This window comes from Macrotis lagotis, chromosome 5 (assembly GCF_037893015.1).
Source record: "Macrotis lagotis isolate mMagLag1 chromosome 5, bilby.v1.9.chrom.fasta, whole genome shotgun sequence".
Classification (NCBI taxonomy): Eukaryota; Metazoa; Chordata; class Mammalia; order Peramelemorphia; family Peramelidae; genus Macrotis; species Macrotis lagotis.
This window is the reverse complement of record NC_133662.1, coordinates 8344282-8371244: the sequence shown is the minus strand read 5'-3', so window position 1 is coordinate 8371244 and position 26963 is coordinate 8344282. Positions and strand designations below refer to the sequence as shown.

General features: G+C 42.1%; 3 protein-coding genes across 6 annotated transcripts; 2 read left to right on the top strand and 1 right to left on the bottom strand.

The window, feature by feature from the left end:
- Positions 1-13419, top strand: C2 (complement C2). 2 transcript variants are annotated; one of them, XM_074236666.1, is made up of 18 exons: positions 1-152; positions 301-510; positions 838-1023; positions 2237-2410; positions 2980-3078; positions 3439-3572; positions 4153-4291; positions 5853-5993; positions 6632-6721; positions 9578-9718; positions 10170-10264; positions 10380-10491; positions 10632-10797; positions 10886-10962; positions 11133-11224; positions 11678-11804; positions 12014-12063; positions 12232-13419. In XM_074236666.1, the coding sequence occupies exons 1-18, from the start codon at positions 110-112 to the stop codon at positions 12424-12426; spliced, it is 2271 nt and encodes a 756-aa protein (XP_074092767.1). In that variant the 5' UTR covers positions 1-109; the 3' UTR covers positions 12427-13419. The 2 variants fall into 2 exon arrangements, with proteins under 2 accessions (XP_074092767.1, XP_074092768.1); XM_074236667.1 differs by lacking the exon at positions 838-1023.
- Positions 13222-19804, top strand: CFB (complement factor B). Its single transcript, XM_074236665.1, has 18 exons — positions 13222-13493; positions 13871-14101; positions 14805-14990; positions 15132-15305; positions 15548-15649; positions 15788-15924; positions 16471-16609; positions 16843-16974; positions 17335-17436; positions 17547-17684; positions 18031-18128; positions 18250-18367; positions 18558-18708; positions 18815-18894; positions 18989-19089; positions 19178-19310; positions 19390-19439; positions 19577-19804. The coding sequence occupies exons 1-18, from the start codon at positions 13409-13411 to the stop codon at positions 19724-19726; spliced, it is 2307 nt and encodes a 768-aa protein (XP_074092766.1). The 5' UTR covers positions 13222-13408; the 3' UTR covers positions 19727-19804.
- NELFE (negative elongation factor complex member E) lies at positions 18250-26849 on the bottom strand. Of its 3 annotated transcripts, none has more exons than XM_074236673.1 (11): positions 26726-26849; positions 25372-25491; positions 24784-24853; positions 24441-24586; positions 23758-23832; positions 23558-23595; positions 23036-23421; positions 22762-22906; positions 22467-22521; positions 22190-22225; positions 18250-20082 (listed from the first exon to the last, which is right to left on the bottom strand). In XM_074236673.1, exons 2-11 carry the CDS (start codon positions 25444-25446, stop codon positions 19921-19923), a joined length of 1188 nt encoding a protein of 395 aa, XP_074092774.1. In that variant the 5' UTR covers positions 25447-25491; positions 26726-26849; the 3' UTR covers positions 18250-19920. The 3 variants fall into 3 exon arrangements, with proteins under 3 accessions (XP_074092774.1, XP_074092773.1, XP_074092775.1); XM_074236672.1 differs by having other exon boundaries at positions 22123-22225; positions 26726-26848; XM_074236674.1 differs by having other exon boundaries at positions 22123-22225; positions 25372-25508; positions 26726-26840.
- Between the last annotated feature and the right edge of the window lie 114 nt (positions 26850-26963).

Sequence of the window (26963 nt, the reverse complement as noted above, 5' to 3'; positions counted from 1 at the left end):
AGCAAACTACATGGTTTCTTAGCCAGTTCTGTTTTCAGGGAAGTCAGATGACCCTGTTCCCCCACTTCCTTGTAACTCTTAGCCTGTCCGTGCCCCTAAGATTGAGACCATGGGTCTCCTGCTTGCTCTTTTGCTTCTATCCTTGTATGCAGGTAAGGAGGGTGGGGAGAGGGAAGTAAGGATCATAAAGATCTTATAGGAAAAGAGGAAGGGGAAGGTTAATGCTGCTCAGGCTGGGGTATTTGAGTGGGCATCCTTTTTTCTTCTTTTATCTTTCTTTTAATGTGTCTCTCCCCACAGGCTTGTCTTTCACTGCTCCCTCCTGTTCCAGGAATGTAAAGATTGGGGGTGGCAACTTCACTCTCAGCAATGGTTGGGCCCCAGGAAGCCTCCTCACTTATACTTGCCCGTTAGGGCGCTACCCGCACCCTGTGTCGAGTCGGTTGTGCAACAGCAATGGACAGTGGAAGTCCCCAGGAGCTTCTGGGGGCACCAAGGCAATATGCAAATGTGAGAGGACAAATGTTTTGATCATCTGTAGTGCAGACCTCTTCCTTAAGAGTCAACCACCACCTAGTTCTATTGCCTGGTTCTCTTACAAGGACCCATTCCTGCCCCTTGACTCTTATTCTGCCCTGCTCTTGACAGCTCTGATTTACTTACCAGGGCCTAGGCACACTGTTTACCTGAAGTTTTCCAACCCTCCTCCCAAGCATGCTCTGCTCTCTTGTAACTTAGTTCAATGATGATTAAATTTCAATCCGTATTCAGCGCTGTCCCGGTGGGTCGACCATCCTCCCTTTTATCTCAGCATTTACCATTCTTTTGTCTTCCCAGCTGTGCGCTGTCCAGCTCCTGTTACCTTTGAGAATGGGGTCTACAATCCCCGGTTGAACTCTCACCCTGTGGGTGGCAATGTGAGCTTTGAGTGTGAGGATGGATACATTTTGCGTGGTTCTCCCATGAGACACTGCAGAGCCAATGGGATGTGGGATGGAGAGACAGCTATCTGTGACAGTGGAGGTGACTCTCTGGGGACACCTGGGATTTGGGAGTGGCAGAGAGGAAAGGCCTTGTGGTTGGGTGATTCCACAGAGGAACCTAGAGGGAGGGGGGGGTCTATTTCAATGATTGGTAGCATTGCAATTTTCAATGGGGTTTACAAACCCCCGTTGAGGGTTTGTAAGTTCTTAGCTCTGCTTTTCTTTGGATACCAAATAGACTTTGGAAGAGTCTATTTGCTTCTGGATATCAAAGAATCAGATGTGGAGTTCTGGGTATAACAATAACAATTCACATTTATGTGTGTTTGAAGGTTTTACAAAGTAAAGTATCTCTAGGGAAAATAGTTGGGTTCTAGGCTTCCCAAGGAACTATGGCTCTCTTTAAGTCCGGTAGAAGGTATCAGCCTGTTTCATGGAGACATTGGCCTTAAATGTAGGTGAAGCAGGTGGTCATCCATGTGACGTGAGTGGAGAAGTACCAGCTTTTCTGTCCCAAAACATCAATCTCCACAAGTCTTTCCACCATTATAATGTAATTGCTTTAGGTCTTGAAGATTTTTGTTTGGAAGACCTCTGATTAGTACAAAAAGAGAATTGGTGTGGACACTAACTGTCCACAACTGTCTTAGTGTTTGGCCATGTGAAAGTAAGGACCTAAAGAAATGAGGGGACACAGAACAGTAACTAGTATAAGAGAGTGAACCATCTAGGAGAGAGGAAAATATTTGGTGGAGTTGCTGAGAGGGCATTAGATAGAAACTTCCTCTCTCTCTTGGTTTTGCTTAGGATTGCCAGCTTGTCTTGCTTTGTTTTACACACAATTTCACATGTATTTCTAAGGTTATAAAAATATTTGATGTAAATTAGGTAATATGGCATGGAAGAAAAAGAACTGACTCTAGAGCTCAGATCCAGCCTTCCTGATCTTTAGTACTTGTGTGACTTTGGGCAAGTCATTTAACTTCCCTATGTTTCATAATTTTCTTATGTGTAAATGAGGGACTAGATGATCTTTTCTAAGGTCTTGTCATACTCTAAAGCTGTGATCCTGTGATCCTTTTGATAGCCCTGTGTAGGTATATATTACCTATTTGTCTCAAAAGATGGCTATGTAACATATGGACATGCATAAAATTATGAGATTTAAGGAGGGAAAGGAAAAAAAGAAAATGAGAGAGATATGGAATTTAGAGTATCACCTTCATTTTTCCTTCTCCTCTATTTATTTACAGCTGGACACTGCCCAGATCCTGGAATCCCAATTGGGACTGTGAGGACAGGGTACCGGTTTAATGTTGGTGACCGTGTGAAGTATCATTGTTCAGAGAAGCTGATCATGATAGGATCTGAAGAACGAGAATGCCAGGCAAATGGGGTCTGGAGTGGGACTGAACCTATTTGCAGATGTGAGTAGCAGATCTCTACCATCTCTCCTCTCTCTTTACTCTTCAGACCAATAAGAAACCCTCACCTATGCATAGCAATTTAGAGTTTACAAAACATTTTCACATTTCATTCATGTCTGTTTTTAAGATTTAGAGAGGATGGTACTTATCAGAATGGCAAAACCAAGACTCAAACTCAGTTCTTCTGATTTCAGGTTCTGTTCACTGTATCATACTGGTTCTTGGCCACAAAACCATAAATCCCACCTCCCATCAACAAATCCTTCTCATAATCACAAGTTGAATCCAAGCATTCTTCTTTCTAGGAGTAGCTAAATGGCACAATGGATAGAGAACCAGGCCTGGAGTTAAGAAGACTCATCTTCCTGTGTTCAAATCCAGCTCAGACACTTAGTAGCTGTGCAACCCTGGATGAGTCACTTAACCCTGTTTGTCTCAGTTTCCTCACTGTAAAATTTCCTGGAGAGAAAATGACCAACCACTCTAATATCTTTACCAAAAGTCCTAAATGGGGGGGGTCACAAAGAATTGGACATAACTGAACAATAAAAATCTCTCTTTCCCTGCAGCTTCCTACTCCTATGATTTCCCTGAAGATGTGGCCCCAGTCCTGGACACCTCCTTTTCTCAACTCCTTGGTGCCACCAACCCCCTAATGCAAAAATTAGGTAAGAGTTGGAGAGAGAGAGGGAGTAGGGTGGGTTGAAGGGGATGGAGAGCAGGTGAGCCTGAGGGAAGGGGAGTGGTGCTGGCCCAGAATCTAGTGGCAGAAGGCACAGCCAGAGGGCATGAGCAGAAGTTAAAAGGGTAGTCTTGGAGAAGAGAACTACTTTCTCAGAAAAGTCCAGGGAGAGGTGGTATATATAACTGGAGGGACTGTAGGATATAAAACTATGAAATGATATTTATATTTATAGTCTAGATAAAACAAGAAGAGTTTTTCAGCTCTCTTATGGCAAGAACAGGTGGGAGATAGAATTCTGACTCTTCTACGTTACACATGACCCCCTATTCTACTTTTCTCCTAGGCAATTTGGGCAGGCGTATCCAGATCCAGAGGTCAGGCCACCTGAATCTCTACTTGCTTCTTGATTCTTCCCAGAGTGTCAGTAGAGAAGACTTTGACATTTTCAAAGAGAGTGCTCAACTTATGGTGGACAGGGTCAGGACCTGGGGTCAAGATGGGACCTCATATTTTCTCTCTTCTTTTGAAATATAACTTAAAACCCACCTCCTCTAGGAAGCCTCTCATAGTGCTCGTGTTCCCTTCAAGTGATCCTTTCCACAGCCCTTATGAAACCCTCTTAATGAATTTTTCCTTTGAATGTTCATTGGCACATTGTTTTGTTTGTGGTCTCAAGTTATCTCTTCCCTCTGCGTGTGTGTGTGTGTGTGTGTGTGTGTGTGTGTGTGTGTGTGTGTGTTTTAGCTAGATAATTCAGAGTATCTAATTCAATGTTTTCCCCAGGTGGGCTCAGTAAACATCTGTTAACTCACTAATATTGATGAAATGAGCATGTTGGACTAAGTCCCTTCCAGTCCTGATATTTTGATATGACTCTGATTCTCTGTCCAACTTTTTGTTTGGGTCTCAATTCCTTGTGCCTCTCTCTCCCTTCTTTTCTCTCTTCCCTCCCCTCTTTTTCCCTCCCTTCTCCTCTCTTTTCCCCAGTCCATCCATTTCCTCCCTATTTTGTTGGTTCTCATTATGTTGTCTTCCCCTCTGGCTCATCTTCCTACAGATCTTCAGTTTTGATGTCAATGTCAGTGTTGGCATTGTCATTTTTGCTAAGAATCCCAAAGTCATCTTGTCTGTCACTCACAAGGATTCCAGAGAAGAGACTGAAATAGCCAAAAAACTGGACGAGATCAAGTATGGAGGTGCGGGTGTAGAAAGGGGGAAGAGGGAGTGGAGGAGAAAAATGGTTGGGGAGAAAGGAAGAGAAAAGGGGGAGATGCTGCTTTTAGATTGGGAGGATTGAGAGCACAATTGAAGATGATTCTGGTTCTATTTCTCCCTGTCTGTTTTAAAGGTTTTTGGACTAACAAAGAAAAAACATTATCTCTCAGGAGCATGTCATGAGATTCCAGGTGCTGCAGTTCCTCTGTGACCATTGGGGATAGTATGGTCTTAGCTTCCAAATCCAGAATCTATTTGTTAGGGCTTTTATAGAAGAGTTTCTTCTCACAAACATTAAAGACCAGATGACAACTGAGGTCCCTGACTACTCTGACATTTTGTGATTCTATGTATTCCTGCTTTTACCTCCTTCATGTTAAACCTAAATAGAATGAATGAAGGAAGGGATGGAGGAAGGAAAGGAGAAAGATAAGGAAAGAAAAAAGGAAGGAAAAAAGGAAAAGGATAGGTCTAATATGTGAAGTGATGATGATGATGATGATATTTGTCATTCATTCTTGAAGAAGACCATGACACTAGGAGAGATGATGCCTTGACAAGCACATGAACTGGATTTGAGTGGGAAGGGGGACTGGGCTGAATCACAAGTCTCACTTTCTCCTCCAGAGTTACCTGTATTCAGTGGCCAAATATAAATCAGGACAACTGGAGATGCCAGGAAATCAGGGTTAAGTGACTTGCCCCAAATGATTCAGATTTGAACTCAGGTCCTCTTGACTGACCAGTGCTCTATCCACTGCATCACCTAAGAAGGATAGATCACTTCTACCGGGGAGAGCAAAAGAGAATCAGAGAAAACTTCAGGAGTAGGGATCCATTGAATTTGACTTGGGAAAAAAAGAGGGAATTCAATAGTTGGAGATGGGGAAAATCCATTTCAGGTTAGCAAAAGTACTGGGTGCCTTTGCAAAAAAATGGTCCAGGTTGATTGTGGATCTTTAAATACCCTGAATGTGGCAGGAAGGGATTGTCTGAGTGGATAGTATGCCTTAAGACTAGGTTTCTACCAATTGAAGCTAGATTATGTAGAGCGTTGATCAGGATCAGGAATTAATAACTCACATTTATATAGGACTTTACAGGTATATAAAGCATTTTATATGCATTTTTTCCATTTGGTTTTTCCCTTGTTGGGGAGGTCATGAATCTATTAATATCATTTACAGATAAACAAACTGTTAAGTGCCTTGTTCAAGGTCATCCAATTAATAAAAGTCTCAAGAGGTACTTAAATTCAAATCTTCTGACTCCAAGTCCAGTACTCCATGAGACTATAGGACATCATATTGGAATCTCTGACTTTTTATCATGACTCTGTTTATGTGTTGAGTAGTTAGTTCAGTGTTCAACTATGGAAAGGCTTTATGAGTGGGAGATAGAAGTGGAGCCCTGCCAAGACCACAAGGTTCTAGGTCACAAAGCAGGGCCCTAGAATGGCATTTCTTACTGCTTAATTACTTCCTCCCCAGGTATGTCAGATAGGAATTATCTGAAGGATTTTCTCCCTTTTACTGATTCCAGATCCAGACATTGGAACTGGAACCAACATCTATGGAGCCCTGATGCAAATCTATGTAATGATGAATAATGAAATGGCTACTTATGGTACAAGGCACAAAGAATGGGAAGAAATCCGACATGCCATCATTCTTTTAACAGATGGTGAGTAGTACCTGGTTATTGATGGACCTTAGAATTTAGAACATAGTTGGAGGTGAGAAGCAAGGAGGGGTAAGGATGTGTTTAAAAGAGAAGAATTCAAAGGTCCCAATGACTAAAGAGATATGAAGGTATCTTCAGGGTTCCCAAACACACTTAGGAATTCTCCCTCTATTTTGGCCACTTTTAGGAGATCCATGAACTCCATACAAAATAACTTTTCTAACTCCCTTTCTAATAATCAATTCACCAATAAGTATTTATTAGGCACCAACTGGGTGGAAGACTTTTTGGGATTTGGCAACTATGTGGGGGATGGAGTGGAGAGGGTGGAGGTCTGAGACCAGGAGACCAATGAAAAGACTATTGGAACAATCTAGGTAAGAGGTAATGACAATCTGAAGCAGTGTGAGCAGAGAATTATTGATAATAGCTTTAAATTCTATAATACTTAGACAGTTAGACCTAGCCAATGCTTTTCTTCACAACTTTGTGAACTGAATAGTGTTAAGTACTGGGCCATTTTCTGGCTGAAGGAATTGAGAAGTCATACTATTAGGCATTTTCAGGAGTGGAGATATGATCACAAGTGTTTAAATTCAGACCTCATTCTGCTGTGTTGTTTTTTGTCCCTATTATAGGAAAATCCAATATGGGTGGTTCTCCAAAAGTAGCTGTAGAACAGATTGAAGAAGTGTTGAACATCAGGTCAGGGAGAAAGGATTATCTGGGTGAGTGTTCCATTTCTGCCTCTAATCAATGCATCTTTCCACCACTTTTGCAAGGTTATTTCTATCACTTTACAACTGTGTTTTTGATTGTGTTTTATAGCCAGGGGTGGCAATAGGTCAAATAATTCTGAATACCTTGATGGGTCAATTCAATTCTTTTTTTTAATTGGAGACCTACTGTGTTTAAGATAAAGATTCTGTTTATTTTTCAGTGGGAGTTACCCTTCCTTCAGGGCTTAACTCATATTCTATTTCTTCTTTGATCACTCCAGTATAAAGTTTTTGCTCCTCAGATATTCCTAGACTACTTTGTTTGGATATTTTCCTTGCCTCCCCCCTATGACATATCTCCTTTCATATGTCCTGTTAGTCTTCATTTTTGAATTCACCCTCCTACACTTTAAAGCATCTTGCACTTTATAAAAATACAATAAATTTGGAATTTGAATTAAAGAACTGTGCTAGGGACTCTAGGACAGACACAAGAATGACAATAAATCTGGTATCTGTGTAGGGTTTTAAAGTTTGCAATGTATTTTACATACTATCTCATTGGGTCTTTACAACAATCCTTACAATTCTGAGAAAGAAGTACAGCTAACAGTCCCATTTTGCAGATGAGGAAACCAAGGTTAAGAGGTTAATTTGTGGTTGTCTGTGGTAAGAAGATTTGAACCCTCATCTTCCTGATCTCACAAGTCCATCACTGTCAATCAGACATTTATTAAGTGTCTCCTATATGTCAAGTACTATTCTAAGAACTGGGGACACACACAGAGAGAGAGAGAGATAAAAGATAATTCATGCTTTACAGAACTTGTAATCTCATTATCTGCTGTGCTCTCCTGCAATCATGAGGCAAAGTGGTTTTAGGAGCCACCTAGGAAGGAAAGAATATTTTAGTGTTAGTCTTTAATGTTTTCATTTTGTTCATTCTAGGTGAGTTGGGAAGGCTGTGGGATTTGTGGTTCAGGAGGAGTAAACTTTTCGAGACTATAATCATGCATTCCTGGATTTCAAGCTGGAATGAATAGAGATAAGGGGCAGCATCTAATGCAACTGTAGTTTCTAAATCTTCATAGTTACAGACATCTCAATGGCAGGGTGGGGATGTGGGGTCCTCTAAAGTCAGGAGGGTGCTGGTAAATGCTGAACATCTGGTTTTAGTGAGGAGGAGCAGAGAGGTAGTAAGTGGGAATGTATAATAGACACCTTTTAGTTTAATGTGCATTATTAATATTCTTCTGTCATTTTCTTAAATCTAGATAATCAATAGAACAAGAAACCAAGCCCTGTTTGTTTCCTATTTCTGAGGTGTAAATGCTCCCCTTGAAAATTTAACAATTAGTTCCAGCACATTCCTGAAAGCCCAATGGCAAAATGTGATTATACTCACCCTAGAGATCAGTTAGAGATATTAAGCAGATATTACCTCTCATTGAACAGGGCTAGCTTTCTAGGGATTGCAGCTCTTCCTTGAGAGATGTTCAGAATACCTTGTCTTCAATCCCAGAGTCTTCTTTAACTATTTTCCAACCTTCCCTGATCTATAACCCTATTTGGTCAATTAGATCGTACAGTGGATAGAGTGCTGATTCTGAAGTCAGGAAGACTCATCCTCTCCAGTTCAAACCTGGCCTCAGACACTTACTAGTTGATGATCCTGGGCAAGTCACTTAATTGGTTACCTTAAAGTTTCCTCGTCTGTAAAATGAACTAGAGAAGAAAATGGCAGAACCACTCTAGTATCACTATCAAGAAAACCCCAAATGAAGCCACAAAGAATTAGAAATGACTGAAATGAATTGACAACAACCCCAATTTGGTGCAATAAGTTCCTAGATCTCAGTTTCCTTAGATAAGTTCTGTCATATCTCTATATCTTTCTCTTTCTCTTTTTCAAAGAACCACCTTTATTAGATGCCTGATTTTAGTATTTCCTCCCTTTTTCTCTTTGTGCTCCCTTACTTCTTCATGTTCTAGACCATAAGAGTGCATTTTCTGGTGTTTCTGAGTTCAGATATGACCTCAGACATTGACTAGCTGTGTTACTCTGAGCAAGTCACTTAATCTTGTTTGCCTCAGTTTCTTCATCTATAAAATGAACTGGAGAAGGAAATGACAAACCATCCCATTATCTTTTGCCAGAAAACCCCAGAATGAGATCATGAAGAGTTGGACATAACTGGAATGACTCAACAACAACAACAAATATAGAAGTACAGAAATAAAACATTAAGAAAAAGTCCTTAGATTTTTGTATACACAAACACACACACACATAAATTATGTAGGGTCAACTTGAGTTGTACCCGTTTTCTAACTAAAGTTTTATCTTAAATTCCTCCAAGCCTACTTGAACCTTCATGATACTCCCTAGTCTAGGATCATATGTCATGGTAGTCAGCTCCCTCAAGGATACCAACTAAATGTTGATTTATATCCCAGAATATCACAAATTGATTTGGTATTTCATACTTATGCCCTGTCCTGAGTTTGTTTGTCTATCACTAGGAAACTCATTGGTTGAGTGTAAGTTTTTGGTGTTCTACTCACATTCCTAGTCACTTGGATAATGAAGTATTTCTTCCCTTCTCCTGAATGGAGTTGGAGTAGGGCTTGAAAAGCCCTTCTAATTAGTCTTTCTCTTTCCCTCTTTACAATTGTTATTCCTCAATTTCACAAAAAAATAGCACATTACACATTGGACTTGTGGCTTTCTAGTACCTCAAACTGTATCTTGGAGCTTGTTACTTCCAGCATACAAGTAGCCTGCTATAGGCAGTCTCCTTATTCCCTTTACTTGGCAGCTATATGATCCAAAAATTTTGAGTCATCTTTTCTGCTCCCCATCAGACATCTATGCCATTGGTGTGGGGAAACTGGATGTAGATTGGAAAGAGCTAAATGAGCTGGGATCAAAGAAAGATGGGGAGAGGCATGCCTTCATTCTTCCAGACTCCAAAGCCCTCCTCCAGGTCTTTGAGAATATGTTAGGTGAGTGAGCTATCCCTTCCCAGGAACCAAAGCCAAATGTGTCCCAATCCTCCCATGCCATCTCAAATTGCTACCCCCCCTTCCTCCTTCAGATGTTTGAAATTGCTTATAAAAAGTTTGATGGTTTTTTTTTAAACCTACATAGCTCTGATGAATTAACTGTCAGTGGAACCTAACAACTTGAATAACACTGATACAACTAGTGACTGATTTCCTCCCCTTTCTACCCAGATGTCATGCTAGCAGACCCAGATTAGTTAGTGATTATAATTATTTAAAAAAAAAGAGCTATGGAGTATGCACATATTGAAATTTCTGATTATGTGCCTTACTATTTGAAAAAAAAATGTTCACCACTAAGTTGAGAAAAGCACAACACCCTTTTCAATTATCTCCTTTCCCACCTTTATTCTTCCAAGCACACTCTTCAGTTCTTTCATCTCGTTCACAGATGTCTCCAAGTTTGTGGACACCATCTGTGGTGTGGGAAATATGTCAACCAATGCTTCATCCCAAGAGAGGACACCCTGGCATGTCACAATTAAGGTAATGACCAGATTCTGTATCTCTGAGGATACAGATTTGGATGTGCATATAGGGGTAGAGAGAGTGAAGGGCTAGATAGCAAGTTCCCTAAAGCTGACATGGTCCTCTCCTGTAGCCCAGCAGCAAAGAAACATGCCGTGGGACACTTATCTCTGATCAATGGGTACTGACTGCAGCCCACTGCTTCCATGAACATAATAACACCAAACTGTGGAGAGTCATTGTGGGTAAGGAAAGGAGGAAAAGGAGCCCCTAACTACAGAGGACACAGACTCTTGGTTCAACATTCCTTTTCTTTCCCAGAGCTCTTTTTGCCCTTCAGGGATATAGGAGCTGGATTGCCAACCTGTTTCCTTAATATTCCTAGGAGATCCTAAATTAAAGAGGGGTAGAGAGATGCAGATTGATCAGCAGTTCATTCCAAAAGAGTACAATGTTTATGCTAAGAAGAAGCAAGGAATTAATGAGTTCTATGGGAGTGATATTGCCCTGCTTAAGCTGACTGAGAAGGTCAAGATGTCCAGCCATGCCAGGTACATGAGCCAGGGGTTGTCTCAAGTAGTGGAAGGAAAGGACAAAACCTTTGGGCAGGCCTATCCTGATGCCTCTCTTTTTCCCCAGACCCATCTGCCTTCCCTGTACCATGGGAGCCAATCTGGCCCTGCGGCGTTCCCCAGCCAGTACCTGTTCTGACCATGGTAATGTGGGAGGCAGGGAGAAAGATGCCCAAGTTTCAGAGGAGAGCAGGGGGCTATGGAAGAGCACAAAGAAAAGGGGCTGGGGAAGAATTGGGATTGGAGGATACATACAGATCTATGATCTGTGTGAGGTGCAGTATGGAGATGGTGCCTTTCTCTCTGGCTCACAGAGAATGAACTTTTGAAGAAAAATAAAATCCCTGCTCATTTTGTCTCATTGGATGACCAGATAATGGGCATTGTTCTCAAGGAAGAAAATGAGGTGAGGACCCAGGAGGACTGGTAAGGTGGGAAGTGAAGGGTGAAGGGAAATGGGCAGGAGGGGGCAAAGCTATCCTTCAGATTAAGCTCCTTACCATGGTAGACCTAGGGGTATACCCTCAAAATTTGGCCCATCTTCCTGTGTGTGGTCTCCCAGCTTTAACCTTTTCCTCTAGGTTCATTGGAGAGATACTGTAGAACAATGAAAAGAGATCACTGAATTTGAAGATTCAACTCCGTTATTTACGATGTAGATTAGAATCCTAGTTCTACTACTAGGCAAACTTGGAAAAGGCACTTAAAATTCTCTGGTCTTCTCATTTGTTAAAATGTTGTGGGAGGTGGGGTTGGGCTCTAAGCTCCCTCCCAGTTTAAAATCTTTTGATTCTATGAGCCTTTGAAGTCTGTCTTCCTAACATTCCCTTCCTTTCCCCTTCCCTGGTCCCTATCATAGAGGACAAGCTGTCTCCAAGCTGTCTCCCAGGCCAAAAATCTTTTCCCTAACCTCACCGATGTGAAAGAAGTGGTGACTGACCAATTTCTGTGTAGTGGCACTGGAAATGATGCATCTCCTTGCAAGGGTGAGTGTGGAGTACAATAAGGTACCTGGAGAATGAGCAAGTTGATGTTGGTGGAGACAGAAGACTGGTACTTTTTTTGATCAGGGTTAATTATGCTGATGCTCATGTCTTGTCCAAGGATATGGAATGGAGGTGACTGGGAAGAGAGGGGAAAGTTGCATGGAAGCTGGGTTGATGATACTTCCTTTCTTTCTTCCTATTCTTGACAGGAGAATCTGGAGGAGCAGTTTTCCTTCAGAAGAGATACAGGTATTTTCAGGTGAGGAGATTAGGGAAAAGGAGCTAACTGAATTTAACTCTAGACTGGACATCATAGAATCTCTAGTTAAAAAGAGGGATAGGGACACTAGGATACATGAAAAGCATTAAGAAATAAACCAAGCCTGGGTTTTCTTTCTCACCAAATTTTCTTTTCTTCCTTATTTAGGTGGGGGTGGTGAGCTGGGGTCTATATAATCCATGTTCCTCAAAGACAACAGATCAAAATAAAGTGAAACGAAACCCACCCCCTGCTGGCAATCAAGCCCGAGATTTTCACATCAATGTTTTTCAACTGCAGCCCTGGTTGAGGCAACATCTGAAAAATGTCTTGCACTTTCTACCCCTTGGGCCAACCTCCTGAAGGACACACCGTCCTAGGGTCCACTTACTGACCTTCAAGTCTCAATTCTCTGATCTCAGCCTGTCCTTTATAGCAGGGATCTTCCTGTCCCCTAGCCCTAACTGTCCTAATGTTTTGGGTTCTTTACATAACCCTTCTCTATATTTTATCACACTTACATTTTCCCCCTTTCTCTAATTTTACTCCCTATTCTTTTCTATTTCTTACCACTTCTAGGCATGACTGGATTTTCTCTGTTATGAAATTAATAAATTTTTAATATTTCACCATACTGTCATCCTTTCTTTATCTGCCTGTGGGTCAGGATTAGGTTCTGGCTAGAAAAAGTGGGTGGTAGTGGGAGAAACCACTGAAAAGATTCCAGGAATTTGGAGAGGGTAGGAGGTCAGAGACCTTGATAGATAAATAGTCTATGGACTCTGTTCCCTTTATCCAGACCAGGGAGGGAGAGATAAGATTTGTTAGGGCAGAGTATGTAGCTTTAATCCTGGATCTCAATTTACTTCTAGAAAGGAGAGCCTGGATTTTGGTAAGAGTTGAGCACTAGGGAATTTGAAGCCCTGACTTCTGGGCAGTAAGGGGTGTGGTATATGTAGTTTCGGTTTCCTTGACTGCCTTTGAATAGGGCCTCAACACAAACACACACACACACACACACACAAACACATTTTCCTTGGGCATTACCGAAAGTGATGCTGGAGGTGGGGTCAGGGATAGGCTACAGGTGCCAGAAGAGATTGCATAAAGGGAAGTGGGGGGTGGTGGTGAGGGGAGAGTCACCAGAGCAGGAATAATCTAGTTTAGAATCAGAGTTTGGACTTGGACACAGAGCTTCAGTCCCTGATAGATTCAGAGACAAACAACTGCCTCCTTATTTGCAGGACCCTTTTCCCTCAGTTATCCTGTTCATCAACTTTCAATTTTTCTTGCCTAGATAACACACACACACACACATGCTATATATGTATATATATACATACTTATGACCTCTACTTCCATCACTATGAAGAAGAAATTGTGTTCCTGGTTCTGTGTTTTTCTCTTGTTCCTAGGATTTGTATCTACTGGTAAGTTATTTGCCCTATTTTTCATTGAGTCACACTTGGAGCAAATCGAAGCACCTTGCTCTCAGAATACCTTTTCCTTGTCTCTTGCTATTGTCTTCTCTGGCATTGACACTGAACTGAGGTTTTGGAATCAGAGTACCTTAATTAAAATCCTACCTCTTCTATTTACTAGCTCTGTCACTGTGTTCACATACAGAGATTATCTATCTATCTATATCTATATCTATAGATATCTATCTATAAGTATGTATATATATATAGATATATATATATATGTGTGTGTGTGTGTGTGTGTGTGTGTATTATTTTTTACCTGTGAATCAGTTTTCTAAGTTGGCAAATGGAATTTGAAATCTCCATGATTTTTTTCTCTCTAGGTTTGAGCTCAGCACCATCTGAGCCTTCTACTACCCAACCATGTCCTCTGGAAGGAATAGAGATCTCAGGTGGCTCTTTTCGACTCCTCAAGGATGGCCAGTTTCTAGAGTACTTGTGCCCATCTGGCTACTATCCATATCCTGTGAAGATGCGCTCTTGCAAACCGTCAGGGTCCTGGAGTGTCTTGCAAACTCGTACTAAGAAGATAATTAAAAAAGCTGAGTGCAAGGGTGAGGAGAGTTTGAGTGATGGATGGGAGGGCTGGGGTTTAAGGTTAGAACTGAGGTTAGATTGGGGTCTGTAGTTTTAGTCAGGTTTAAAGTTTGGGTTAAGTTTAGTAGTCTTAGATTTAAGATGAAGTTTGTCATTATTGCTTAAGATGTGTTATTTGGAATTGGGTCTGGTTTCCATTTGAGTGCCAGGTTATGAAAGGCTGGGTCACATTCTTTGATTAACAGAGCACAGGAAGTTACTGGGTGAGGAAACTGGTGGGAATATGCTTTGGAATCTTAATAAAAGTTCTAATCTCACCCCAAAGAGTAACCCTGATTTAAACCTCAGAGCACAAAATTTTAAAGTCAACAGAACTTGTTTAAATCCTGTCTCTAAAACTAGCTGTGTGAACCTGGGCAAAGTCAGTTTCTTCAACCATAAATAGGATACTTGGCATTAGCTAAATCATAGTTTTTGTGAAAAAAAATTTGCAAACTTTAGATTCCTATGTAGATAGGAATTATCATGACTTGTTTATCTTTTTGAGCCACTATAATTATTATAAATTGAGGATCAGGATTGAATTGAGGTTGAAGAAGGTTGAAGACATGTAAGAGGAAGATTTATTCTTAAAACATGGACTGCAAAATCAAAGGGACTCTGAGGATTTCTCTCTCCTCTCCTATTCCCTATCTTCTTTCTTTCCCTTTCTTTCTGAAGCAATCCAATGTCCAGGCCCTGAAGACTTTGAGAATGGTGACTTCCAGCCACGAAAACGCTTCTACAATATAAGCGAACAGATTTTTTTCCAGTGCTATGATGGATATACCTTACAAGGCTCTGCCAATCGTATCTGCCAACCCACTGGCCGTTGGGATGGATATACAGCTATCTGCGATGATGGTGGTAAGTTTACCCCTCCACAAAATCACTCCTTCTAGTTCTTCTGTTACCTGGTTCCTCAGTTATCTATCCAAGCATCATATCGACTCAACTTTATTTCCAGTGATCACAGGTTTGAGATCTTATCTCATTGAATTTCTACAGCATGGCACTGCAAGGACCCTGGCATTCCCATTGGTACAAGAAAGTCAGGCAGACAATACCGACTGGAGGATAGTGTCATTTACCACTGTGGCCAAGGGCTCACTTTACAGGGCTCCCAGAGACGTACCTGCATGGAAGATGGATCCTGGAGTGGCACAGAACCTTCTTGCCTAGGTGCCTCCTATACCCTGCCTCATCCAATAGACCATTTTATTTATAGTCCTAAACCATCTATGCCCACTTGTGTTCTTAATCCAAAATACACTTGACTCTATTCTTAATTCCCTATCCTGACTTGTTCTTCCCCCTCCAAACCCCTTTAAGGACAATTTATTTTACTTGCACAATTTCCCTTGCTCCCTATATTCCTAATACATAGTTACTCCCTCAGTCATTCTTTATTCTTGTCCACAAAGACTCCTTCATGTATGATACCCCAGACGAGGTGTTTGCTGCCTTCATCTCCTCCCTGACAGAGACTATTGAAGGGGCTGATGCAGAAGATGGATATATCCCAGGTATGTGGTGGGTAGAGGAAGGTTTTTGGGACAAAGTACTAGGAAGGAGGGCAGAATGCAAGTGAATCTAGGGAAAGGGGGAAGTGGGCACACTGGGGGAGTGGTTTCTAAGTCTTCTATACCTTGTTTCCCATCCAGGGGAACATCAGAAGCGGAAGATTGTCTTGGACCCCTCAGGATCCATGAATATGTACCTAGTACTAGATGCATCAGATAGCATTGGCAAGAATAACTTCACAGGGGCCAAAAAGTGTTTTGCCAGCCTCATTGAAAAGGTGGTGACTAGCAGCCTTCCCCCAACTTAGGCAGTCCAAGACTGATCCCACTGCCTCTTCTCCAAATCAACAAAATTTATTAAGCATTAAGAAATCTTTGTGTTACAGGGAGAGTAATTTTGGCTAAGTCTCAGTTCCTGGCACCATGGAGCTTAGTCTAGTTCTGGAAGAGATGATGCAGATAATTATAGTAACCCTGTGAGATAATAAGTACATCAAAGAGACCAAAATAAAATGTTGTGTGTGTTCAGATAGGGAATGTCCTTCTTGACTTGGGAAAGGGTTCATAGAAGTGGCATCGGAGTTGAGCTTTTAAAGAACTGAAGAAGTGCTCCCTCCCTAACCTGCCCATTCCTCTAATTCTTCTCTCCCATAACTTCCTAATCCCTAGATTCTCTCAAATTCTGATGGTTTCAGGACCCTCCCCCCACACTCTGAACCACTTATCAACCATGGGTCCTTTACATCCTGGCTAAATGTCTAACCTAGTGGATTCTTCTTCCTGTCACTTCCTAAACCACCCCAGCATCTTCCTTCTTTTTCCAGGTGGCAAGTTATGGGGTGAAACCACGGTATGCAGTGGTGACCTATGCCACGGAGGCCAAAGCTGTGGTCAAACTGTCAGATGAGCAAAGCAGTGATGCAGACTGGGTCACCCAGCAGCTGGAAAAGATCCAATACTCAGGTCTACTCACCAGTGCCTTGGGGCTTAAAGGATGTTCCTAAAGGGATTAGAGGAAATTAGCAGTGATACAGTGGGATGAGGAAGTTTCAAATGATGTGTTGGTGTTTAGATAGGGGGCATGGGGGAGAGGCAGGTCCATTAGGCAGAGTGGAAGGAGAGGGTATTGAAAAATGGGTCAGGAGGTTGGGATCCAGAGGCCTGAGGGAAGGGGATGATTTTGTTCCTCTCTGCAGACCACCAGTTCAAGTCAGGGACAAACACAAAACGGGCACTGATGATGCTCTACGAGATGATGATCCTACAGGAGTCCCAAAATGACATTAACTGGAATAAAACACGTCATGTGATCGTGCTTATGACTGATGGTTAGAGGAATTTTTTCCATGGAAATCTCCTACCCTTCCATTTTCCCCTAACCTTAGACTCTGTTGTGAGCCCCCTTAGTCCATATGACCCTCCAGACCTCCTGGGTAATTCTCCAACTCCCTGGCCACCCCTCCCCCAGTTCCTTCTGTGAATGATTCCTTGTTTAATCTTTTAGCTTCATTACCTCTGTACCAGTCAGAGAAGTCAAAAAGGGACCCCAATCTCCCGATGCTGCCATGATTTTTAACTTTCCATTCATGTGACCAATAATGTCACATCTTCACAACTTAGCTGACATGTATCAATCTGCCTTTCCATTCTTCTGGGAACATACTCTCCATTTTCTTCAAAATATGCAGGAAATTACAATATGGGAGGTGATCCTGTGGCTGCTATTGAGCAGATTCGAGAGTTTCTGGATATTGGAAAGAACCGTAAAAACCCAAGGGAAAATTATCTGGGTGAGCGGCTAAGTTCCTTTGAACAGTTAAAACAAAGACTGTGATATCTGGAGCAGATACAGCTCCTTTCAGGGATTCAGGAAGAGCTCAACCTTTGCTCTCATCCTTAGATGTCTATGTATTTGGGATTGGGCCCTTGGTGGACCAGGAAAAGATCAATGCTTTGGCTTCAAAGAAGGATGGAGAAAGGCATGTGTTCAAGGTTAAGGACATGGAAGACCTGGAGCGTGTCTTCTCCTTAATGATTGGTAGGAACCTAGAGGGGGTGGGGCTACTACCCATTTATATAAGAATCTCAGAATCACTACTACCACTTCCAGAACCCCTGATCATTTTAACTCCTTGCCCCTGTCTTCTCTCTCTGGAAATTCAGAAATACTTTCTGATGTTTAATCTCTCTCTAGCCTGATCAAACCTTAAGTTTCCTTCTATTCTAATTTTTATTCCCATTTCCCTACTAGCAGAATAATGGAATACTAAAGGCTAAGCTGTCCAAGCCAGGTGTCCCTTCTCCAGCTTTAATACCCTCACCAATATGAGTTCACTCCCTGGGAGCTAGGAGGCAACAACTCCCTAGTTTTCTCTCTCCCCTAGATGAAAGCAAAGCTCTGGGTCTGTGTGGGATAGCATGGGGACATCAGAAAAGTGGACGCTATGAAAGGCAACCCTGGCATGTCACCATCAATGTCATTGTGAGTGCTTGAGAGTGGGCTGGAGAAGGGAGGGTAACATGGAACAGGCTGAGAAGATATGTATCAAGGAGTGCTCATAGCTTAAGGGATGCAACTCTTTTTTACCCCAATTTTTATTCAGAGGCCTTCTGCAGGAAAGGAGACCTGTAAAGGGTCTATTGTGTCTGAATATTTTGTGCTGACAGCTGCTCACTGCTTCAATGTGGATGATCAGGCCCATTCCATCAAGGTTGATGCAGGTAAGGCAGGCCTGGTTCATTTTTGATTTCTCTCATTCCAGTATACCCACCTGGACACCTCCTCCCACTTCTGACCCTACTTCCTTTAATCTCTTGAACAGCAGCAGGAAGAATAAGAATTAGAGATTAGGACCAGAGCAGTGGTTCTGAGGTAACTTCCTGATTCCTATTTTCTCCTACTTTATTTCAGGAGGTATACAAAACAGGCAAGTGGACACTGTCTATATCCACCCTGATTATGACATCAACAGGAAAAAAGCTGAAGGGATTCCTGAATTTTATGACTACGACATTGCCCTAATCAAACTCAAGAAGAAGTTCACTTTCTCCAAAGATCTCCGGTCAGAATCCCTGGGTCTGGAAAAATAATGGGCACTGAGGGCCGGGGCCTAAAGTGGTCCAGAAGAACATGGTACTCAATTCACTCAGGCTCTCTCTCTCCTCCAGACCCATCTGTCTTCCATGCACAGAGGCAACAACTCGAGCTTTGAGGCTCCCATCAAAATCAACTACATGTCAACAACATGGTGAGATAAAGATGACATCAAGATTTAAGTCACCAACAGATGGATGTATATAGTTGGGAAGACATGAGCCCATCTGTTTCTTTTTTCCTGTCAGAAAAGGAGCTGCTCCCTGAGAAGAATGTCAAAGCCCTGTTTGTGTTTGATGACAAGAAGGCCTTGATACAGAAGGAAGTACACATAAAGAATGGGGAGCTGGTGAGACAGGGGTGGCAAGACCCTGCAGAAAAACCATTTCTCTTTAAGTTCCCCCTCCCACAAACCCATCTCTTCTTGTGACCCACAGAAAGCCAGTTGTGAGGGAGATGCTCTCAAAGCCCAAGGTTATGAGAAGATAAAGCATTTCTCTGATGTGGTAACACCCCGATTCCTTTGCACTGGGGGGACACTACCTTATTCTGATCCCAACACCTGTAAAGGCAAGAAAATTTTCTCTTCAGTGCTTTTTCTCCAATATGTGATCTTCTATAAGTTTATGTCTTTTCCCTTCTCCTACAGGGGATTCTGGTGGACCACTTATTATTCACAAGAAAAGTCGCTTTATTCAAGTAAGTTTTTCTTTTTAAAATATCCTCTTGAGGTTCAGTTCTAGTGGGTGAATTGTTCTCAGTCTGGAAAAGCTTTTGAAAAACCTATGGGTCCCACTCAAATGATCAACATATTCTTCCCCCTAATTTTCCCTTAGGTGGGTGTGATTAGTTGGGGTGTAGTGGATGTCTGCAAGCAACCCAACATAGTCATTCCTCCCCATGCCCGTGACTTCCACATCAACCTCTTCAAAATATTGCCTTGGCTTCGGGAGAAACTGAAGGATGAAGATCTAGATTTTTTGTGAGAGATTTTCTATGGGGGTGGAACAAAGGTATGGGAAATACTTATTGTCTGGGAAAATTAAAACAAAGAATTGCAATCATTCCTATGTGTGAGTTCCATATGTGTGGGGACTGATGAATTCTGGCAGCCACAGTAGAGTAGTCCATATCAAATAAAAAAAATTCAGAGGCTAAGGAGGTTAACTGAATATCCACCTCAGTGGGTTTTACTAAGACCTGAATAGGAGAGGAGAAATTCCCTCCCCCATTCTTTCAGCTGCCTAGAACCCATCCACAAGGTTTTCTTTATAGACATCATCATTGTAGACAATCTGGGTCCTCTTGTCCCGATGGCAGCCCTTAGGACTGCTTTGTACAGCTAGAGAGAAAGGGGAGAATATGTCAAAACCTAGTCAGACCCACAGTCCATGCCCACCCTTAGGTTCAGCTATGAAGCAAAGTTTGGTTTTAAGTCCCTCTTTTCCTCATCTAATCTGAACAGCCTTCCTGGCATACTCAAAGTGGAAAAAAACCTGCTATTTTGAATTGTATTGATCAATAAAATCAATTTGTATCCTTTGAAAGGTCTATAATGATTTTAGAAAATAAAAACACAAATAAATTCATTTAGTTTCTATCAGTACAACAAATAGGATTTTTAAAATTCTGAAAGGTAGTTGTATTCCTTTTGTCAACAACACTGGTGAATTTGGGTTCTTACCTTTGATAAATCTGGTTCTTGACATACCATTTCCGCCCCCCCCCTTCTTTTCTTTCCTCTTTCCCTCACTATGAAAACTTCCTATTATATAGCTATAGTGTTGGGAAATGGATCCATTTATTAATATTAAAGGGAAAGATAATGCAGCAATATAAACATCTTGGTTCCAAGGTATTAGCAAGTATTGGTATTCAAGTTCTTAATCCTTTCCAAACATTCTGAAACCAATTTCTTTAGAATGCAGAGAAGGAAATATTCCTCTTCCTAAAGTTAACTCCTCTGCCCTAAGATAATCAGTCCTTCCCAACTGCTGAGAAATCTTTTATTTTCTCCTGCCAATCTCTTTAATTCTTCCTTCTTCAAATTTGCATAATTCTCCTACCTTTTGAAAAAAAATACCCAAAAAACAAACCCCAAACTCTTCTGTTTGATGTTGGATTAACTTCTCAGCTAACATCTTATTCTCTCTTTTTCACTGCTAAATTTTTCAACTGACTGATTTCCAACTACTGCTGACACTTCCTTACTATTCATGCTCTCCCCTAAATTTATAACAGAGGGGCAGTTAGGTGGCAAAGTGGATAGAGTACCAGCCTGGAATCAGGACAACCTGAGTTCAAATCCAGCCTCAGACACTTGACACTTACTAGCTGTGACCCTAGGCAAGTTACCTAACCATGGTTGCCTCATATCTAGAGCCATCTCCAATCATCCTGATCCATATCTGGCCAGTAAGTGACTTAGCACAACACCCCCTGCTTTAAAAACTGAATTCATGTACATGTCATGGCATCACCTTCCTGATGTCAGTCTTCTTTGAAAAATGGATAAACAATAAATCTATGACAACTGACATCTACCCTATCTGTTCAAGAAAATTTATCCCCCCAAAGTTCATCCACAAATTTAGGTAGTGGGAAGAGCATTAGATTTGAAGTCAGATAATATGGATTCTACAATGTAATTTGGGGCAAGTCATTTAGCCATCATTTTCCTCTGTTGGCCTAGACGAACCCTAAATTCCTTTCCAGGTCTAAAGGCAAGTGACACTCTGGATTACCACTCCCCCTTTCCAACTTCCTGAAACACTTTCCTCTTGGCTTTTATGACACAGCATTACCCTGGCTATATTCTTATCTTTCTTTTCTATTCCTGTCCCTTTCCTTCTACATTTTGGGAGGAAATGGAAGGAAGAATGATAGATAATTCTCAAGCTTCAGTTCTTGGTTTTCTGTTCTTCCCTACATCCTTACTGATGAACTCATCTCTCATAACTTCAATTATTTTCTGTGCTAACAAATGTACACTTTCACCCACAACCTTAACATATGAATTCCAGATGTTTATGTTTGTATATACATATATGTGTATGTGTGTGTGGCATTTATATCTGAGGGTCTTACTATCACCTCAAAATTCAACATTTCTAAAACTTAACTCATCTTCTTTTCTAACAAAATAATTTCCTAAATCCAGCTTTCCTATTTCTCCTAGTTATTTTGGCTAGAAACTTCCCTATTGGAAAGAAACCTTCTTTGCCTCTTCCCCCTTCCTCTTTTTTCATCATTCTGTGTCCAATTTGATTTTGTTAATTCTTTCCAAATATCTAGAGTTCATTTACATCTCTTAGTGAGTCTAAAGTTATAAAAAAGAGCAAGATGGGTTATTATAGGGTTGAGCTAGGAAGTGTATTCTTACCAAGGGAGCCCCAGACAGAATTGCCAGTGGCAGCATCTAGCATAGGCTGCTTACGAGCGATGCTAACCTTGAGTTGCACAGATTCTACCTTGGTCCCGTTGAGCTGTGAGGGAAAAGACCAGTGGTAGTAGGAAGGATTAAGAACAAATTAAAGAAGATCTACTCATTTCAGATAAATCCTATGGACAAAATGAGTAGGGAATTAAAAACATAAGAGATCCTATAGACTGAGAATGAGGAGATTTTGATGTTGGGAAGGCACTACCTCTCCCATTTTCTATTTTATGGGAGAAATAAAGGAATCAGGAGAAAGGGATAAAGGGAATAGATTTAGGAATTCTCACCTCGGCTATTGCCTGATCTGCTGATTCCATCTTCTCATAGGTGACAAAGGCACAGCTAGGTAAGGACGAAAAATAGCATCATACAGGGGTCCATATCTCTTTTGACTACTCCCTCCCCCAATTTCTTCTATCAGGCCCAACATAAAATTTCCCTTTTCCACTCCTTCCCAGCATCCTGTCTTTTCTTCTGTCTGGCCCATGAGAACTTTCTTTCACTCCCTTGCATATTTTCCTTGGAACTCAAAGACCTTATTGCACCTCACTCTTCTCACTTCCTATTCCAAACCCTCCTTACTTTCGAGGTGGGTCCATGGAGAGGTCAATGATGTTCCCAAAGGGTGAAAAGGCTCCACGAAGGAGGGTGGGTGTCATATCTGTTCCAGATACATACAGTGTGTTCCCCTTACGTGGACCTCGGTATTCAGGGAATGAATCAGACCCTGTGAGTCCAGAGATCATGATTAGGATCAGGGATCACAATTCAATCAATTCCTTACTGAAAAGGTCACTGGGGACTCCATTTAAAATATGCTCTGAAACTTCTCTACCCCTAAGCTCATGTCACTTACTCCGGAAAGGGCCCTCTCTATCCCGGTCTCGGTCCCTCTCCCGGTCCCGGTCTCGGTCCCGCTCCCGGTCCCGGTCTCGGTCCCGCTCCCTGTCCCGATCACGTTCTCTGTCCCGGTCCCTCTCTCGATCCCGATCCTTATCCCGATCCCGGTCTCTGTCTCGATCTCGGTCCCTGTCCCTATCCCGGTCCCTTTCCCGATCTCGGTTTCTTTCATGGCTGCAATCTCGACTTCGGCTTCGGGGTGGGGAAACTGAAGAAGGAGGACCACTTCGTTCTTCATAGACCCAGTCAAAGCTTCGAGGAGTGCCATCACCACCCCCTGGACCTTCTGATTCCTCCCCATCTGGTCCTAGTTCCCGAAGTCGATCACTGGATGACACAAAGCTGTAAAAGCATACAATAAAGTTCTAAGTTCCCTACTCCATCCTCTTCTTTGGGAGTATATGCATTCTTCCCTTTCAGGCCCTGACTCCTTCCAACCCAGGTCCCATGGTTCCAGGAACCCTGTCCCATCTCTAACCTCTCATATAGAGATTTCCTCTGGGGACGTCTGGATGACTAGATGGAAGAAAACAAAGGGAAGCATGAATAGCTAAGTTAATACCAAGAATCAGGTACACTTAGCTGTCTAACTCACTTCCCCCCCCCCCCCACTTTACCCAGTCTCTTTCCACACCAACCTCCCCTCCTCCCCTTTTACCTAAGGCTTTCCCCCATTACCTCCTGCAAGTCATCATCAGCTGAGATGCTTCGCTGAAATGGCTGAAAAGTAGGAGCTGGGCCCTTTTCTGGGTCCTAAGAAGAACACAGTGGAGTTAGGATACCCCAGCCAACTGTCCAAAGCCTCCCTTCCTCCTTTTTTTTTGTTTCTTTTCCCTTTAAAGAATTTTTGATGATCCCTTTTTCTTTTAGCTTCTCCCTAAACATGGCATGTGCTCAATAGAAATGTTCAAATACATCTCTAACTTCTTCAAATAACCTATAATTGACTAATCATTCAGTAATATGTTCTGGGTTTTTATAACAATGCTTTGTTGGTTGATCGACTGATGAGATTATCTAAACTTTTCTTGAGCTTATTTTGTCTTTGGCTTGTATTACCTTTTAAAATCAGAAGGGACCTTAAAAAATCTTCTGGTCTGACTCCTTATGAAGGAGGCCCATGGAAAGTAAGTTGATTCAAGGTTAAACTGCTACCACTTCTTTCTGTCCTAAAATTGCTTTTTTTCCCATCCTCAGCAAAGTCCTTCTTTCCTCATTTTAACTCAAATGCTTATTGGGTATATACTAGGTAGGTAGGACTGTGCATTTAAAAATTAATGAGATACCATTCCCATTCTAATGTCCCTTAAAGTGGCAAACTAGGATTGAGCTCACCTACCCTTTCCTTGACTCCCACTTACCTTCAGTTTCCCCTCCAGAGTCCGTGACCGCTTGAAGCCAGAATTCTTGGTCTCAGCTTTAATGGCACTAATGGCTCCTGATTTTACCAGCTGTTTAGCCTGCTCTGTTGCTGTGGCTGTATCCACCACAGGTTGTTCTGATAAAGCTAAGCAAGGAAGAATGGAAAAATCATAAAGTGGGGGGGGAGGTTGTTAATCTTGCCTAACCTGTGGGAAAAAAGTCTTTTTAGGTCCAAATTCCTTTTTTTCAGTCCACTGTTGGAATTCCTATCAAAATTCACCCCCACTTCTCTTTAATAACAACATTTAATCATGTAATTACAACATTTAACCCATTACTCACATCGTTTGACGCCCCCCTGGCTGGCTGTGCTACTATTACTCTGCTTCTTAAGAGCCAATAATGCTTTTTTCTAGAGAGGAAAGGGAAATAAAAGGAAAAGGAAAAAAAAAGAATTAATGAGGACCTTTTCCCACCCTAGGATCCTATGGCCTCTGAGTTTGGAAAATTTCCCCTATGATTATTACTGGTATTATTATTATTATTATTATTACTACTGAAACCATAGTGTCCTATGGCTCGGCAGGGTGCCAAAACTGGTGACATTGGGTTCATAAATTATAGACCTAGGGTATTGTCTGTCAAGACTTTATACTGGGGCGGCTAGGTGGCGTAGTGGATAGGGCATCGGCCCTGGAGTCGAGTACCCGAGTTCAAATATGATCTCAGACACTTAATTACCTAGTTATGTGGCCTTGGGCAAGCCACTTAACCCCACTGCCTAGCAAAAACCTAAAAAAAAAAAAAGACTTTATACCAAACTTACTGGTAGTGCTATATATATATATATGGGAAAGTGGTTATTCTTATAGTAAAGGGTCCAAGAAAAGGGTTTGAGATAACTTCTGTTCACTATGCTTGTTTGCTTACCTTTTTCTTGAGTTTGCTGAATTTCTTCTGCAATGCTTCTTCTTCTTCACTCAGTCCTGGGGGCAGCACTAACATATCAGCTCCCAGTTCTGAGCCAGGTCTGGCTCTCCAGAGATGCAACTGTATAGCAAAACAATCTGTCCAAAGGAGGTATCTTTTGCCCATCCATTTCATACCCTAATTGCCCAGGGTATCTAAGAAATATTCATTGTTACTCTGTTTTCCAGAGCTAAGGTCCAGAAGTAAGCTGTGCCCTGAGTTTGCCATAACAGTTCTTTGTGCTCACCCTCTGGATGATCTTATTCTCTGGCAAAAATCAATTAATTATTGTATTGTTTTGATTAGCACCAGGTGTCCTCTGAGCTTGGACAAGTATCAATGTTCTGGTCAAGAAACCAAATGTTTTTGTTGCTATTACCCCTCATTGTCAGGACTACAGTTCAGTGTGCAGCCATTGGTATAAGTACTGAGATTTCTCTACACTGCCTTGGGTTCTGTGACTAGAGGGAGGGTCCAAGTTCACGGTTCCCTTGCTTGCAAGTAGGTTCCCTCAGTTTGAGATTCTACTGTGTCTAGCCTCCTTTGTTTGGCTTTGGCCACCCACAAGTTAGAGGTTTGTTCTGTCTGACTAACACCATTCATTATGGCCTACTCCACAAGGCCCTGCCTTGTTCTCCCAGGGTCTTTCATGAGTGACTTCCCTGGACATCAAAGGGGAGAACACAGCAGAATCCAGAACCTGGGACAGCCAGGTCACAGACTCCTAGAACAAAGAACACCAGTACTATGAAGGTCATCTAGTCTAACTCTCATCTGTTCTACGGGTAAGGAAACAGGTTCTCAAAAGAGATGTGACTTGAAGTCGTAAAGCTTGTCTGTAGCAAAGCCAGGACTAGTACACAAGTTCTGTCTAAATACTAATACAAAATCATTTTGAAAGAGGTTGCTCTCCAGTCACAAAGTAAAAGGTATGGCATTGCCAAGAACGTTCCCTTTCTTCTTCACCCCTCTCTACCCCCATTCCCTAGTTGGCAGGCCACTCTCAAATCAAATCAATCAGCACTTAGTAACGCCTTACTAAATGGGAAGAACAAAATAACGGCAAAAATTGTTCCCGCGCTCAAGGAGATCACAGTTTAATAGGTGAAACAACATGCAAAAGCTCTCCTGGAATATCCTCAACTCTCACATACATCGTTACTATGGCAACAAGGATCGAACCCAGGTCGCCCGATAGCAACTACAGGGGTTCCCGAACGCCTGGGGTTCGCGTCGGAACTCCTGCCATGTCACCCCGGGCAGGGAAATCTAAAGAACCCCGGGCCAAGGAGAAGGAAAGAGGGAAGGCCCTCACCTGAAAAGGGAGATGTTAGCTCCTTCACACAGTCCCCAGTGGAAGCTTCCTTCGCCCTCCCGGGAGTATTAGACGGGCGCAGGTTGATGACGTTTAGGGGGCGGGCGCTGGAACAGGTAGGCGCTGTAACTTGAGGGGAAGGCACTTCCGCTTAGACCTCTGCGCCATTTCCGGCGCGGTTTGCCTTTCACCCTTTCCCCGCTGTCTGTCTTGTTCCTCGACCTGAGGCCACTTCCGC